At 44.4% G+C, this 18320-nt stretch overlaps 1 protein-coding gene across 5 annotated transcripts in view; it reads left to right on the top strand.

Annotated features, from left to right (window-relative positions):
- The window catches only part of kdm6a (lysine (K)-specific demethylase 6A), a 104309-nt gene that overhangs the window by 65812 nt on the left and 20177 nt on the right, over positions 1-18320 (top strand). For all 5 annotated transcript variants that reach the window (XM_014164461.2, XM_014164464.2, XM_014164463.2 and 2 more), the window contains 9 exons: positions 3788-3881; positions 5335-5461; positions 6340-6438; positions 7293-7512; positions 8070-8240; positions 9033-9155; positions 15317-15394; positions 15639-15746; positions 15913-16365. In XM_014164461.2, the coding sequence (XP_014019936.2) occupies positions 3788-3881; positions 5335-5461; positions 6340-6438; positions 7293-7512; positions 8070-8240; positions 9033-9155; positions 15317-15394; positions 15639-15746; positions 15913-16365 (1473 nt within the window). The remainder of the gene's footprint in view (positions 1-3787; positions 3882-5334; positions 5462-6339; positions 6439-7292; positions 7513-8069; positions 8241-9032; positions 9156-15316; positions 15395-15638; positions 15747-15912; positions 16366-18320) is intronic.

Genomic DNA, 18320 nt, shown 5'->3' with positions numbered 1-18320 from the left:
ACCTAAGTGTATGTAAACTTCCGACTTCAACTGTATCATGGGCAAAGCCTCTTTCTGTGCCATTGTCGCTGGAGGTATTGATCCTCTGGGTTAAGAAATGTTTTCCAATCAGAACTATTGAAAGGGTACTAGAGATGAAACGGTATGAAAATTTCATATCACGATTATAGTAACCAAAATTATCACCTTTATCAGTATTATCGCGGTATTGTTAAAATGTGCTGGAAATGTTCAAAAAGTACCGATACACACACTGAAATCATTTCGCCAAGTTTTATATTGAAAACCAACAAACAAATAAAATTTGCAGCACCGTGCACTTTTTGTGTGCATAAACATTAAAATAATAACATTAAAGATGGCACCATGTGGCCATGAGAGGTAAACGTTTCCCTAGTGCAGGTTTAAATGAACACAACCTTAAGTAAGCAAATCAAATAAAAAACAAAGAATATTAGCAGCACTCACTTTCATCAGCCTCAGAAAGCCAGCTCTCAACAATTTGAAATGGCATCATGTCCTTTGCAATGTAATATGAAAGGGCTGCACTGAGGTCTTGAGCATTTTTTGATGTGGGTGCCTAAGCAGCCTGCCTTTTTAAACGCTTGCTTGAGTGTCTGTTACAACTGTAGATGAGGGACCAGTAGCATCACTGGGTTTGCCTGCTGCACGCTCACTCTGTAAGTAAGGGAATAGCAAATGTATTATTATTATTGGTGTTTTATTATTCACTTACACACACATTCAATCTTCTGTGTTGCGTTTGAGTATATGCAATGACCCCATGCACAATTTACATAAATACAAATGAGTCTTTAGGAAGACAGTGATAGTATTTGCAATGAGCCCAACAATTGACATAAATACAGGAGTCTCGTATAGATTTACACTCGATCCCTCCGATGTCAACAACTACAGACCAGTATCCCTTCTTTCTTTTCTCTCCAAAACTCTTGAACGTGCCGTCCTTGGCCAGCTCTCCTGCTATCTCTCTCAGAATGACCTTGATCCTAATCAGTCAGGTTTCAAGACTGGGCATTCAACTGAGACTGCTCTTCTCTGTGTCACGGAGGCTCTCCGCACTGCTAAAGCTAACTCTCTCTCCTCTGCTCTCATACTTCTAGACCTATCTGCTGCCTTTGATACTGTGAACCATCAGATCCTCCTCTCCACCCTCTCCGAGTTGGGCATCTCCGGCGCGGCCCACGCTTGGATTGCGTCCTACCTGACAGGTCGCTCCTACCAGGTGGCGTGGCGAGAATCTGTCTCCGCACCATGCGCTCTCACCACTGGTGTCCCCCAGGGCTCTGTTCTAGGCCCTCTCCTATTCTCGCTATACACCAAGTCACTTGGCTCTGTCATATCCTCACATGGTCTCTCCTATCATTGCTATGCAGACGACACACAATTAATCTTCTCCTTTCCCCCTTCTGATAAGCAGGCGGCGAATCGCATCTCTGCATGTCTGTCAGACATATCAGTGTGGATGACGGATCACCAGCTCAAGCTGAACCTCGGCAAGACGGAGCTGCTCTTCCTCCCGGGGAAGGACTGCCCGTTCCATGATCTCGCCATCACGGTTGACAACTCCCTTGTGTCCTCCTCCTAGAGTGCTAAGAACCTTGGCGTGATCCTGGACAACACCCTGTGGTTCTCCACTAACATCAAGGCGGTGACCCGATCCTGTAGGTTCATGCTCTACAACATTCGCAGAGTACGACCCTGCCTCACACAGGAAGCGGCGCAGGTCCTAATCCAGGCACTTGTCATCTCCCGTCTGGATTACTGCAACTCGCTGTTGGCTGGGCTCCCTGCCTGTGCCATTAAACCCCTACAACTCATCCAGAACGCCGCAGCCCGTCTGGTGTTCAACCTTCCCAAGTTCTCTCACGTCACCCCGCTCCTCCGCTCTCTCCACTGGCTTCCAGTTGAAGCTCGCATCCGCTACAAGACCATGGTGATTGCCTACGGAGCTGTGAAGGGAACGGCACCTCCATACCTTCAGGCTCTGATCAGGCCCTACACCCAAACAAGGGCACTGCGTTCATCCACCACTGGCCTGCTGGCCCCCCTACCTCTGAGGAAGCACAGTTCCCGCTCAGCCCAGTCAAAACTGTTTGCTGCTCTGGCACCCCAATGGTGGAACAAGCTCCCTCACGACGCCAGGACAGCGGAGTCAATCACCACCTTCCGGAGACACCTGAAACCCCACCTCTTTAAGGAATACCTAGGATAGGATAAAGTAATCCTTCTAACCCCCCCCCCCTTAAAATATTTAGATGCACTATTGTAAAGTGGTTGTTCCACTGGATATCATAAGGTGAATGCACCATTTTGTAAGTCGCTCTGGATAAGAGCGTCTGCTAAATGACTTAAATGTAAATGTAAATGTATAGGAGTCTATAGTGTTTCTCCTGTTGGAACACTTTTGCAACCAAGTCGACGTCTGCCGGATTTTAAAGGAACAGAATATGTTGGTTGGGTGACTAAACTACATAACCTGTTATCGTGTGCAATGGGTGAATAGAGTCTGCAGACACACGACCCATACAGCAGCAGTGTAGTGTTTTTACAAGTGTAGGTAACACTGAAAGCTTCAGTTTACATTATTGACAAGCTATTAGCAAGTTAGACAGACAAACCATGACATTTTCCGCCATTTCGAAGTTCCCACATCATGCATTGAGCTAAAAGTTAACTTACCTTGCATTCACTATAAAGTGGTGAGTGGGTGGTGGTCACGAAGATGAGTCAAGTGATTTGAAGTGTTGCCCCCTTTCTCAGCGATAATATTTTTTGCATGTTCTGCAGACAGGGTGACCATCTTCGATTAAGTTTCCCTCAGCACTCTGGTAAAACCCAAAATACAACCACAGTTCAGATTTGGGCCTCTTAGAAGGCTGAAAAATCTCCCGAGCGCTGTCACTGCCTTCCGCCATGTTTTCACACAAAACAAAACCCACGTTGCATGCTGCGCCTGCGTCAGACTGTTGCTAACTTTGGTTGATGCTGGACAGTATTTACCGTGAGCTTTTCAAACCCGTGGTAATAAAACACGGTTTTAATGATATTTATCATTTGTAACAGTAATACTAATCGTCGGGAATTTTACCGTGGTTTATCGTGAAACCGGTAACGGTTTCATCCCTAAAGGGTACACAGTATCTCTCGTGTTGAGGTGGTAATGGTTGGTGGATTAGATCCTGGTGCTGGGTGTATTGCCCTATAGTGACTTTGTTTACCCTGACATGGGTTTTATGGTGGCCAGACAGGAAGAGCCCAGGGCCAGACTGCTTTATGGGCGTGCACGTGTGTCGAGGGCTTTCGAGGCTGCAGACATGAAGGCAGGTCGCTCTAGTGATGGAGTAAAAGAAGATAAGAACAGAGACCTCCAGACTACACACACACAACTTGATCAGACTCGAGGTCAATTAGAAAAATAAACACATCTCTGTCCAGTGTGGCTTCTCAGGTTTCCCCAGATAAAAACTGCACTGAAGGTGGGAAGATTAACGCATACACACACACACCACTTAAAACCTGTCCGACGTGTTAAGTCTGGCCTGTCCTGTCCCAGACTGACCCTCCCCCTGCCGTGTGTGTGGTCAGTCTGAAAGGCCTCACATTGTTGGTTTGGTCTGAGGAGGTGTCCAGACTTCTTTGTGTCCGACCAGTGAGACCATAAAACATACTGACCGTTCTTTCTGGCTAAATCAACCCTTCTATCGCTCTCTCTCTTCCCCCACCCCCCTCTCTATCACTCTCTTTCCCCCTTGTCATTCTGCAGAAGAAATTCAGAGCAGCAAAAGAAGCGTATGAGAGTTTACTACAGACAGAGAATCTTCCTGCACAGGTGAAGGCTACTACACTGCAACAACTGGGTAAGTCCTTCAGCCTCTCTTGTATATACTACTATGTCAAAGACTGTCATTTGTTGAAAGAAAATGCATTACTTGTTGACGTCATGTCATTTTCGTAACAACCTTTTCATTTTCTTTGGATTTTGTTGAATATGTTGAAAAATGTATCGTAGTTTGTTTTTGGAACGTTTCGATATGAAAGTGCTGTCTTTTACGTTTTATAGTCAAAAGGGAAAGTGCAACACTCATCTTTTTCAAGCTATAGAAATTGGTTGCTAGAATTTTGTAGAGCAGTGTCTATAGGTGGTGTGTTTGATATATTTAGTTGTCAGTTACTGGCCACATTTGTGCCCCTTCAAAATAGCCTAGGTTAAATACCGTGTAAAATGCATTGCTAAAGATATAGTACTTTGTATTTGTTGTTGATGGTACTAATATGAACCAGGTGTATAAGGTTGATAACACAGGGTTGCATCATGCATTGTGTTCTGGGATATGTTGTGCACGGTATTCCCAGCTGGACAGTTTTCCCAGATCTCCACTTCTTCTCTGCTCCCTTTCCTGTTTTCCCAAGTCTCTCCCAATCCTCCAGTGTCCGATGCAACAGCTCATCATGGAGGTGTTAGTTTGTGTACCCCAACCCCCACGCTACACACAACCACACACAACCACAGACACACACCGCCCCAATGTCGTCCTCTCCAAACACACAGCTCTTGTCTTTTTTCTTGCCATCCTCCTTGGTTAAGAATGTTTCCTTGGTCGTAAAGCCATTCTCTCTTTCTGTCCTGACGGCCATTCTCTCTTTCTGCCCTGACGGCGGCTCTGCCAGGGTTGTCATGGTGACCTCCCAGCAAGGCTCGCCACAGGTGTTGAGGGGAGAGAGTGGGAAGTGTGTATGTCTGTGTGTATGCCCGTCCTTAGGGAAGTGTGTGTATGCCTGTCCTTAGGGAAGTGTGTGTGTGTGTGTGTGGAGAGAGGGGAGGGAGCCCCGGGGGACTTGTTTAGACCTTTGAAGACATGGCTGGTGTGTGTATGGAGGAGGAATCTCCCTCCCTTTCTCCCTCCCTCCCTCCCACTTTCTGCTCTCTCCCTCCCTCTTCTTTAGAAAGCTAGACAGACAAGCCATTTGGTCCGTTTATGAGACTGGTGCTTTTACACACCAGACAGACAGAGCAGTGTCTCTGAGCCTGACAGTGTAGTACTATACCAGTGTATAGTGAATATTAGTGTAATATTAGTCACTCGAGCTGTACCATTGTTATTCGATCTAGCTAGCCTTGGTAATAGACTAGCAGAAAGACCTGCTGGATCAGTGGTAGTGAGAGTTACTATTGCAGACAGTGAAGTGAAGGGTGCTGCTAGCTAGTGGTGCTGTTGACCAGCTAGCAGAAGGCTAGCCCTGCACCCAGACTAGTGGTGGCAGTTGTTGGATCCTCCACCCTCCTAACTCCCCTGGTCTGGTCTCCTCCAGGCTGGATGCATCATACAGTGGAGCTGTTAGGGGACAAAGGCTCCAAGGACAGCTATGCCATCCAGTGTCTGCAGAAGTCGCTAGAAGCAGACCCCAACTCTGGACAGTCCTGGTACTTCCTCGGCAGGTAAGAGGCTTTCCTTTTCTTTTGTTGACATTTTCTTTCATAGTGAATTCCTGCTGTCTCTAGTTACCCTCCAGCAGGTGTGTAAGGCTCAACAGCAGTGTATTGAGTAGGACTCTGCCCATAAGGCATCAAAGCTCACCAGTCTTGTCTTGTTCTCTTCTACTGGGTTCAGCCCCAGTCTCACCTGTTTCTCTACATTCTACAGGCCTAGACAGTAGCCGTTTCAGAGCTTCATTGTCTACTTTCTGATCGCACTGATTATTGATCAGTGATTAATGATCAGTCTTCCCACTGGGAAGACAGCTCATTCTTGTTACACAGAAACCTAAAGATGAATAGCTCTAATTTGTATTTATTTTTTATTTCAGTTTGCCTTTCTGCTAATCCACACAATTTTATTATGGCTTAGATTTATTTGATTATGGATCATTAGGGTACAGTTGACATGGTTGGGCTAGTGCTAACCTAACGTAGTATGTGTGGAAGAAATGCCTGAAACTTGATCCCCTACATACTGGTCTTGACGAGAATACAAAAAACTGTCGGGGGAGGTTCTCTTCTGCACTGCTTAACCAATCCAATACATGTGGAAGGTGCTACATATGGAAATTGTATCTATTTTTTTTTGCATTGAAATTTCTGAAAATGTCCATAATATATCTGCAGCAATCGTGGAATGATAGGGTTTCACAGTATTACTTACCTGCCAGTGTTGAGATATTCTCATATTGATTTCTCCCACCGGAGTGGCATCTGACTTTGTGGCTGTGTTACCCAGTGGAAATCAAGCGGCCAATGTAGAGATGTCTCTCTGACTTTATCTTTGTATTCATGTTCATGTTGATTAGTAACCAAGCATAATGTGTGTTTCTCTCAAGGTGCTACTCTAGTATTGGGAAAGTCCAGGATGCCTTTATCTCCTACAGACAGTCCATTGACAAGTCTGAGGCCAGCGCTGACACCTGGTGCTCCATAGGGTAAGACCTGACTCACTGCAGCCAGCATATACTCAACTGTCTGGCTGTAGGACCCTTGGAGAAGTCATGAAGGATTACTCAATCTGAAGGAGTGCAGTGTTTCCCCTATGGTTTTTTTCAGCAGCGGTGGCAAAGTTGGGGGGGCCTTGCCGGCTGTGGGCGTGGCCAGTGGCACAGTTTTAGAAGCCCACTTGGATGCAGAGACCCAATTTTGCAGTTTTAAAGCTAGTTTCCTGAAATTCTACATATTTTTCCATGGCTTATGCCGTGTTCTTATGTTATCTGAGTGATTTCAAGCAGTATAAATAAATCAATGGGGGCCCCATGACATGACATTTTTGGAATTTTAGATTCTCCCTGACTGTCAAGTTTTTATTTGGGTGATTCTTAGTTCTGAAAGATGTTATTTAAAAAATATATTGTGTTTTCAACATACTTTATATTTGGTTTTAATTGTTGACGTTTACACTGAAACTTTTTACCATCCTCTATATGCTAAATGCATATAGGGGAAACACTGGAGTGTGTGTGGATGTGTGTGTTGGCCATAGCAATAGGATTGGAACAGTCTTGGTGCTGTATCGTCTCAAGGAAACTGCAGCTCAGGGGCCCTCTAAGGGGCTGGTTTGGACCCTAGGGGACCCTGCAGCTCCACACTGCAACAGGAGAGGCAGAGAGGGAGTTAGAGGTCCCAAGCAAGTGAAGTGTGGATAGACTTTGGGTGTGGCCACCCGAGGGAGAGGATACACTAAAAACTCTGCCCCCCTCTCCCCGTCACTCATTCTTTCTTACTTTCTCTCCCTCCCTCTTTCCCTCCCTCTCTACCTCCCTCTTTCCCTCCCTCTCTCCCCTAGTGTGCTGTACCAGCAGCAGAACCAGCCTATGGATGCACTGCAGGCCTACATTTGTGCAGTGCAGCTGGACCACAGTCACGCAGCCGCCTGGATGGACCTGGGCACGCTCTATGAATCCTGCGGGCAGCCGCACGACGCCATCAAGTGTTACATCAACGCCACCCGCAGCAAGTCCTGCACTAACACCGCCGCCCTCACACACCGCATTAAGCTGCTGCAGGTAAGCAGGGAGGGAGGGAGAGATACACATGCAGAGATGTACACACACACACATACACACACATGCACACACCAACCAACCAGTAACCAAAGATTTCAGCTGGCCCTTTTCTGTTAAACGTTGTGGTGTGTGTTGGGTTGTTTTGTGCTTTGTTGTGTTGTGGTGTATCATGCAAGTGTTTTAAGAGCTCTATTTTGTACATTTGTTTATTGTTGTTTATTTTACGGACTGTGACGTAATTCTGTGATTTTTGATTTGACTCATTGATATATGAACACTGATTCATATTGATGCGATACTACACATTCTCATCAGTAATCGTAAAGACAATCTCATGGCATTGACCATTCTTTGAGTGATTCTTTTCATTTGACTTTATATCATCTCTGAAGAGGCTGTATTTCTTGTACAAGTACCTATACTATAACTGATTGACTTAGTAGAAAGTATTACAGTACTATACTCCAAGGTGCTCAGTACGTAGTGTCACTGGATTGTCCTACCGTACCGTAAACCAGTACTGAAATGTGTCTTTACACCATTTCCTCCTCCTATAGGCTCAGTTGTGTAACCCTCAGCCAGGTAGTCTTGCGGGGGGGAAGGGTACTAAAATGCTTCCTAGTATTGAGGAGGCGTGGAGCCTGCCCATCCCTGCTGAGCTCACCTCCAGACAGGGGGGCCTGAACACTGCAGCAGGCAGCCCAGGGTCACAGACACCGCAGCAGCAGGTGAGACCACTAGAGACCGATAACACCCAGCTAACAAACCCTTACTACTACTACTGCCTAACCTGTCCTGTCCTGGTGCATCTCAATAGTCTTCTCCTTTTCTCTCCTCTCATTGGCACTGATTGGAAAACTCAGGATAGGTGAAATACAGTGGATGCCCACAGGCAATAATTGCATTCATCTGTCTAGAAACATTTGCATCAGTGCAGAAAAAGCGAAGGAGTTGAGACGAGAATCGCCCTCACTAACACTAACCTCACATATAATAGATTTAGTAGAGTAAATTCTCTGTGTGGTTCCTAATACAACAGTACAAGTCATCAGTCAATGCTACTCTCACTCACCCATCAACTCTGTTTGATATGACATGCACAGAATGAATGGAAACTTCTGATATGGAATTGTTATATGTTAGTGACTCTGAATGATATCTGATGAATTCTCAACTTGCCTGCCATATATTTTTTTTCTTGGACGACCGTTTGACATTAAAACTACCTTGGCACCAAAGGTTTGATGGCAAACGGTGGTAACCCAAATATTTAAGTTCCTTACGTTTCATATCAAATTCATCTCATTCCTCCTGCCAAGAAAAAAAGACAAGACTGTCACACACACTGTTGGCTCTGAGATTTGTGATTAGATGTATCAATAAGGTTGTTGTCGGGGTTGTGGGTTCTGTTCTTAGTCCAAACCCTCTACACATAGTAACAGAACCATCCTCCCCCCTCCTTTCCTGCCTCTCCCAATAATCCTCCGCCCTCTCTCCCCCATAACCCGCCTCTCCCCCAGGCGTCTAAGTCCCACCAGGATGGTGAGGGAGGCCAGGGCCAAACGCACGTTTCCCCCCATCCCAGCCACACTGACTGTCAGGCCAGCCCCGCCAAGAGAAAACGCACCGCCAGCCCGGCTAAGGTATGGTTCAGTCCTTAACAATGTTCCCTCAAACATTTTTTGCCACTGAGCAAATTTCAGGTCTGCTGAGCACAAACTTGAACATTGTGAAAATTCTGTGCAACTTCTGGCGTGCATTTACTGTGAATCAAATCAAATTTATTTATATAGCCCTTCTTACATCAGCTGATATATCAAAGTGCTGTACAGAAACCCAGCCTAAAACCCCAAACAGCAAGCAATGCAGGTATAGAAGCACAGTGGCTAGGAAAAACTCCCTAGAAAGGCCAAAACCTAGGAAGAAACCTAGAGAGGAACCAGGCTATGAGGGGTGGCCAGTCTTCTTCTGGCTGTGCCGGGTGGAGATTATAACAGAACATGGCCAAGATGTTCATAAATGACCAGCATGGTCAAATAATAGTAATCACAGCGAACAGGTTCCATAGCCGCAGGCAGAACAGTTGAAACTGGAGCAGCAGCACGGCTAGGTGGACTGGGGGCAACAAGGAGTCATCATGCCAGTTAGTCCTGAGGCATGGTCCTAGGGCTCAGGTCCTCCGAGAGAGAGAGAGAGAAAGAAAGAAAGAAAGAAAGAAAGAAAGAAAGAAAGAAAGAAAGAAAGAAAGAAAGAAAGAAAGAAAGAAAGAAAGAAAGAAAGAAAGAAAGAGAATTAGAGAGAGCATACTTAAATTCACACAGGTCACCGGATAAGACAGGAGAAATAATCCAGATATAACAGACTGACCCTAGCCCCCCGATACATAAACTACTGCAGCGTAAATACTGGAGGCTGATACAGGAGGGGTCAGGAGATACTGTGGTCCCATCAAATGATACCCCCGGACAGGGCCAAACAGGCAGGATATAACCCCACTCACTTTGCCAAAGCACAGCCCCCACACCACTAGAGGGATATCTTCAACCACCAACATACCATCCTGAGACAAGGCCGAGTATAGCCCACAAAGATCTCCGCCACGTCACAACCCAAGAGGGGGCGCCAACCCAGACAGGAAGACCACGTCAGTGACTCAACCCACTCAAGTGACGCACCCCTCCTAGGGACGGCATGGAAGAGCACCAGTAATCCAGTGACTCGGCCCCTGTAATAGGGTTAGAGGCAGAGAATCCCAGTGGAGAGAGGGGAACCGGCTAGGCAGAGACAGCAAGGGCGGTTCGTTGCTCCAGTGCCTTTCCGTTCACCTTCACACTCCTGGGCCAGACTACACTCAATCATTGGACCTACTGAAGAGATGAGTCTTCAATAAAGACTTAAAGGTTGAGACCGAGTCTACGTCTCTCACATGGGTAGGCAGACCATTCCATAAAAATTGAGCTCTAAAGGAGAAAGCCCTGCCTCCAGCTGTTTGCTTAGAAATTCTAGGGACAATTAGGAGGCCTGCGTCTTGTGACCGTAGTGTACGTGTAGGTATGTACGGCAGGACCAAATCGGAAAGCTAGGTAGGGGCAAGCCCATGTATTGCTTTGTAGGTTAGCAGTAAAACCTTAACTTCTTCGTGACAGAGGCAGTATTCGGAAATTCAGATGAATAACGTGCCCAAATTAAACTGCCTGCTATTCGGGCCCAGAAGGTAGGATATGCATATTATTAGTAGATTTGGATAGAAAACACTCTGAAGTTTCTACAACTGTTTGAATGATGTCTGTGAGTATAACAGAACTCATATGGCAGGCAAAAACCTGAGAAAAAATCCAACCAGGAAGTGGTTTGTAGTTTTTCAACTTATTGCCTTTCCAAACTACAGTGTCTGTGGGGTCATTTTGCACTTCCTAAGGCTTCCACTAGATGTCAGCAGTCTTTAGAACCTTGTTTCATGCTTCTACTGTTACTGGGAAGAGAATAAGAGCTGTCTCAAGCCTGAGACCAACGAGTTGTTTACTGCGCAGGCACACAGGCGCGCCGTTCCTTCTTTTTCCTCTGTAATGAATACGCTATTGTCCGGTTGGAATATTATTGAAGATTTATGTTAAAAAGACCCTAAGGATTGTTTTTACGAACGGTAATGGAACTATTTGACTTTTCGTCTCGGGTTTTGCGCTCACGCATTATGCCTTTGGATTAGTGATCTGAACGCGCGAACAAAACGGAGGTATTTGGACATAAATAAGGAGTTTATCGAACAAAATGAACATTTCTTGTGGGAGTCCTGGGAGAGCATTCCGACGAAGATCAGCAAAGGTAAGTGAAGATTTATAATACTATTTCTGAGTTTAGTTGACTCCAGAACTTGGCGGGTAACTGTAAAGCTTGCTTTGATGGCTGAGTTCTGTACTCAGAATATTGAACAATGTGCTTTCGCCGTAAAGCTATTTTGAAATCTGACACAGCAGTTGCATTAAGGAGAAGTGTATCTATAATTCTTTCAATAACTGTTGTAAATTTTATCTTTTTTTTTTTTTTTTTATGAGTATTTTTGTAAATTGATGTGCTCATTCACCGGTAGTTTTGGAGGCAATACATTTTCTGAACATTACGCGCCAATGTAAAATGGGGTTTATGGATAGAAATAATAACTTTATCGAACAAAACATACATGTATTGTGTAACATTGAGTCCTGGGAGTGTCATCTGATGAAGATCATCAAAGGTTAGTGATTAATTTTAGCTGTATTTCTGTTTTTTGTGACGCCTCTCCTTGCTTGGAAAATGGCTGTGTGGTTTTTCTTGTTTAGGCGCTGTCCTAACATAATCTTATGTTATGCTTTCGCCGTAAAGCCCTTTTGAAATAGGACAATGTGGTTGGATTAATGAGAAGTGTATCTAGCGTCCCACATGTCCCAGAGAGGTTAATCAGCCCTTGCCTTAACAGGAAGCCAGTGTAGGGAGGCTAGCACTGGAGTAATATGATCAAATGTTTTTGTTCTAGTCAGGATTCTAGCAGCTGTATTTAGCACTAACTGAAGTTTATTTAGTGCTTTATCCGGGTAGCCGGAAAGTAGACCATTGCAGTAGTCTAACCTAGAAGTAACAAAAGCAAGGATACATTTTTCTGCCTCAATTTTTGACAGAACATTTCTGATCTTTGCAATGTTACGCAGATGGAAAAAAAGCTGTCCTTGAAACAATCTTGATATGTTCGTCAAAAGAGAGATCAGGGTCCAGAGCAATTTTGGGGCTTCACCATGTTTCATTGAAATGTACAACTGTGTGTCATCCGCATAGCAGTGAAAGTTAACATTATGTTTTCGAATGACATCCCCAAGAGGTAAAATATATAGTGAAACCAATAGTGGTCCTAAAACGGAACCTTGAGGAACACCGAAATTTACAGTTGATTTGTCACAGCACAAACCATTCACAGAGACAAACTGATATCTTTCCGACAGATAAGATCTAAACCAGGCCAGAACTTGTCCGTGTAGACCAATTTGGGTTTCCAATCTCTCCAAAAGAATGTGGTGATCGATGGTATCAAATGCAGCACTAAGGTCTAGGAGCACGAAGACAGATGCAGAGCCTCGGTCTGACCCCATTAAAAGGTAATTTACCACCTTCACAAGTGCGGTCTCAGTGCTATGATGGGGTCTAAAACCAGACTGAAGCATTTCGTATACATTGTCTTCAGGAAGGCAGTGACAACAGCTTTTTCAAAAATGTTGAGATGAATGGGAGATTCGATATAGGCCGATAGTTTTTTATATTTTCTGGGTCAAGGTTTGGCTTTTTCAAGAGGCTTTATTACTGCCACTTTCAGTGAGTTTGGTACACATCCGGTGGATAGAGAGCCGTTTATTATGTTCAACATAGGAGGGCCAAGCACAGGAAGCAGCTCTTTCAGTAGTTTAGTTGGAATAGGGTCCAGTATGCAGCTTGAAGGTTTAGAGGCCATGATTATTTTCATCATTGTGTCAAGAGATATGGTACTAAAACACTTGAGTGTCACCCTTGATCCTAGGTCCTGGCAGAGTTGTGCAGACTCGGGACAACTGAGCTTTGGAGGAATACACAGATTTAAAGAGGAGTCCATAATTTGCTTTCGAATGATCATGATATTTTCCTCAAAGAAGTTCATGAATTTATTACTGCTGAAGTGACGTTATCAAAAATTAATTTCGGATTGTTCTTATTTTCCTCAATTAGGTTGGAAAAATAGGATGATCGAGCAGCAGTGAGGGCTCTTCGATACTGTACGGTACTGTCTTTCCAAGCTAATCGGAAGACTTCCAGTTTGGTGTGGCGCCATTTCCGTTCCAATTTTCTGGAAGCTTGCTTCAGAGCTCGGGCATTTTCTGTTTACCAGGGAGCTAGTTTCTTATGACAAATGTTTTTAGGGGTGCAACTTCATCTAGGGTATTGCGCAAGGTTAAATTGAGTTCCTCAGTTAGGTGGTTAACTGATTTTTGTCCTCTGACGTCCTTGGGTAGGCAGAGGGAGTCTGGAAGGACATCAAGGAATCTTTTGGGTTGTCTGAGAATTTATAGCATGACTTTTGATGCTCCTTGGTTGGGGTCAGAGCAGATTATTTGTTGTGATTGCAAACGTAATAAAATGGTGGTCCGATAGTCCAGGATTATGAGGAAAAACATTAAGATCCACAACATTTATTCCATGGGACAAAACTAGGTTCAGAGTGGCAGTGACTAGGTCCGGAGACATGTTGGACAAAACCCACTGAGTTGATGATGGCTCCGAAAGCCTTTTGGAGTGGGTCTGTGGACTTTTCCACGTGAATATTAAAGTCACCAAAAATTTGAATATTATCTGCTATGACTACAAGGTCCGATAGGAATTCAGGGAACGCTGTATATGGCCCAGGAGGCCTGTAAACAGTAGCTATAAAAAGTGATTGAGTAGGCTGCATAGATTTCATGACTAGAAGCTCAAAAGACGAAAACGTCTGCGTTTTTTTTTGTAAATTGAAATTTGCTATCGTAAATGTTAGTAACACCTCCGCCTTTGCGGGATGCGTGGGGGATATGGTCACTAATGTAACCAGGAGGTGAGGCCTCATTTAACACAGTAAATTCACTGAGGCTGAACACTGAACACTGAGGCTGTACCCGCTTTAAGTTATAGTTATAACAGTGGCCAAGTTGATCATAATGTAGGCCTATCACTGGCCTACCATAAAAAACTATGGAGAAAATGCATCCCATAACATATTAACATGGAAATAGCTGTTCTATCATTCAGCCTAGAGTAGCAGCCAATATGTGGTGTTCAATGTTGGCCTACACTCCATGAGACTTTTGGGAAAAAAACATGTAGGGATAGACATTAACCTGTTTATCCACTTGTCATTCAGACAAGGCGGTGACTGAAAATGTTGTGTTGAAGAAACCACTTTTCAAAATAAAATTCATTATTATTCCCATACCATTATTAGATAATCTGACAAATTATGCTACCCTCTGACTTTTGGCTACTTAGCTTATTCAAGCCTGCCCCAAAATACAACACTGCCCCTTACAGTAAAAAAGCTCTTTACCTGACTTGCTTTTCAAAGATGGCTAGAAATGCACATGTTTTGTGCTCTTGTAGCAAGCAACCACTCCCCCATTGCTGTCTAGAAATGAGCTATATCTGGGCTAATAACTTGCTTACTAGCAAAGAATATGAACAAATGTACACACCTAGCTACATGCAGCACTTGCTTTGATCTCGAAACAACCACATTTATTCACGACCACTCATGCTGTAAACACAGTCCAGTTCAAAGTGAATGGCACAGATCCATATGTGGCAATGGTCTATTTGCATATAGGGATTCTGCAGCTCTGATTGGTTATGGCGCACCGGTCTGTGTATGGGCCTGAGTCAATGCAATAGAATCGTACTCCAATGCGCTCTGGCTACAAGAAAATCGCTTCCATAGTTTGTTTTGTTTTGCTATGTTGCATTGAAAGTGGCTAACATTGTGTTGATTCGATCACAATTTGCACAGTAAAGGGAAACGTTGATAGTGTTAACTAAGGGGGAAAACTAGAAATGTAGGTGAAGTTCAACCCTGTGCGGGCTGATATTTCTTCTGCGGGGCAGTCCCGGGGCGGCTGCACGCAGCTTAGAGGTAACATTGGTCCTTAACCCAGCCTAATGTCAGAACCCAGAACCAAATCTCTGTCACGCCAACTGACCCTATACCAGCTTTGTGAACGCAAATAGGAATTATGCCAAAATTGATACAAGCTTTATTGCCAAGTATCTCTCTCTGATCCCACAGAGTGCTGTGGACCTGTGGACCAACCACCCGGTACAACACCAGATCCCCAGCTGGTACCTAACACCACAGAAACTACAGGTGGGTTCTGCTCTTCCAATCAAACCATACCAGTGTCTGATTCTAATCAAATGAGTCAGACCTGAACTGTATTTGTTACATGTGAGTCATTTTACAGACTCTACAACCCTTCTCCAAAGCAACTTTGCAGTATAAAGCAACTTGCGTACTGAATAGTAAGCATAAAAAGCCATAAGCAAAACACTTCAGAATGTAAATAGTTAACAATGGTTCTAAATGCCTGTACCTTTCCATCCTCTTCTAGCTCCTGGATCAGCTCCGGACCAACCGGGCCAGTCTGAAACCACCACAGATGCAGATGCTGGACCAGCTGGAAAAACAGTTCTCCCTCATGCAGCAGCATCAACATCAGGTACACGCACACACACGCACACACACACACACATACACACACATGCACGCACACACACACACACATGCGCACACACACACACACACAGATAAGCAAACACCACACATTTTATTATTAACAGTATTCAAACTGTTGTCTCTCTCCCATCACCCCTTTAATTGGCTAGGTGAGACAGCAGGCAGCAGGACAGTTGCGGCCCACCCTACCCAACGGCCCCTCGCTGTCCCCAAACTCCCTCCCCTCCCCTCACCCCCTCTCCCGGACTTCGCCCGTCAGTCAAACCACAGCCCGTCCCCCCTGTACTGCTCAGCCAATGGCCAACACATCTTTATCTTCAAGTCCCCTTGGGCAGCTAGGCAATCCAGAGGGGGGAACTGTGGGCAATAATCGCACTCCCGGTCTACCGGGTGCAGGGACGTTACCGGGCGGTCTAATGGGAGGTGGCGGGAGTAATGGAAACGTGCCTTACCTACAGCAGAACTGTCTACCTCACAACTGCAATGCCACTAGTACCAGTAACCCCAGTACCCCCACCAGCAACAACACCAGTCACAGCAGTAATAGTACCAGTAATGTAGAGGAGGCCTGGAAGAGCCAGCAACGTACCAACTCCACTCAGGTACATATCTTTTTGTTTCAGTCTCTCTTTAATTCTGACGAGTTCTTTATCTCTCTCTCACTTTCACTCTTGTTCTATCTTGTTTGCTAACTGTTTGTATCTATCTTGTAAGGATGTAACATTTCACCATAACACATCGGCCCCCAGTTCAAATGTTAAAGATAAGACCGCATCGGTCCGCTGACACCAAACCGATCCAAATGTAGTATGCATCGGTCGAAAATCTATTCAAATGTTACTAATTGCCGATTCATTAAAATGTTTTGAAAATACCTAATCTTTTGTGACAATTGATGCGGCCTCCTCTTCAGTGTCAAACTAAGCATACAACTGTTAAGTCATTGATCTACAAGTAATTTTTTGCATGCCAAACAACCATAGGTAATATCAGTAGCCTAGTCAAACTGCTCACTGTTCCCAGCTTCGTGCACTGACCAACACGAGGTAGGCATCCTCTTCCTGATCTTGCACATCTGCGCAGCACCTTAAGCATTCAAATGCTGAAATGGTTAGCTTGATATTGAGCTTTATTAGTTGAGTGACAGCTAATGTAATTTGCTAGGTTATTGTTACCAATGGATTATTATAAACTGTGTGGTTTGAGCCCTGAATGCTGATAGCCGTGATATATCAGACCGTATTCCACGGATATTTATTTATTTTTACTGCTCTAATTTCATTGGTAACCAGTTTATAATAGCAATAAGGCACCATTTTCAATTGAGCAATAAGGCCCGAGGGGGTGTGGTATATGGCCAATATACCACGGCTAAGGGCTCTATCCAGGCACTCCGCAATGCGTCGTTCATAAGAACAGTGCTTAGCAGTGGTATATTGGCCATATACCACACCCCCTCTGGCTTTATTGCTTAATTGAAAATGGTGTTATAAAAGTAAGCTACCAGAGACACAACTCTCATCTGGCGATACCTGCTGAACGGGGCTTACAAGAGATTTTATTTTGATTGTTCAGGTTCATCATCCTAGTATAGTTTTGGTTGTTTTGTTTTAAACAATCAGTGTACACCAAACATTAGGAACACCTTGGAATGCCATAGGGATGCTGGCACATGTTAACTCATGCTTCCCACAGTTGTGCTAAGTTGGCTGGATGTCCTTTGGGTGGTGGACCATTCTTGATTCACACGGGAAACTGTTGAGTGTGAAAAACCCAGCAGCATTGCAGTTCTTGATGCACTCAAACTGGTGCGCCTGGCACATTCTACCATACCCCGTTCAAAGGCACTTAAATCTTTTGTCTTGTCCATTCACCCTCTGAATGGCACACATACACCATCCATGTCTCAATTGTTTCAGGGCTTAAAAATCCTTCTTTAACCTGTCTCGTCTTCATCTAAACTGATTTGAAGTGGACTTAACAAGTGACATCAAGGTATCATAGCTTTCAACAGGATTCACCTGGTCAGTCTGTCATGGAAAGAGCAGGTGTATATGGTAATGTTTTGACATACATGGTAAAGTTGATAGGTTCATAACGAGCAATCACTTTTGCGAGGCGCTCTGCATGGCAAAGCGGGAGGAGAAAAGAAGCTCACTAAACTTCCAAATGGTCAAAATCATAACATTTTGAGATGGGGGGGGTGAAGTCCAAAATCCATTCAGGGAGACGCACACAAACACAGCGCAGACAGATCCAGCGCAAACAGATCCAGCTCATGAGCTCCATTAGCAGCAGATTTTAATTTCTAATAGAAAATGAATGTATTTATGCAGCAAAAGTGCATCGAATCAAGCCGTTATCAAACCAAATCGTGTCGATTCGTTCTCTAAATCATACCGAATCATTTAAAACTGAAACGTATCATTGCCCATGCATCTAACTAGATGCGTATTGATCATCTTGAAAGGGAAAGATTCATATTCCTACTATCTTGTGAATTCTCTATTGCTCACTCTTTCACTCAACCTCCTTTTATTTTGCTCTGACTTGGTCT

The sequence above is a fragment of the Salmo salar genome, chromosome ssa21, assembly GCF_905237065.1.
Source record: "Salmo salar chromosome ssa21, Ssal_v3.1, whole genome shotgun sequence".
NCBI lineage: Eukaryota > Metazoa > Chordata > Actinopteri > Salmoniformes > Salmonidae > Salmo > Salmo salar.
This window is presented reverse-complemented; position numbering and strand designations above follow the sequence as displayed.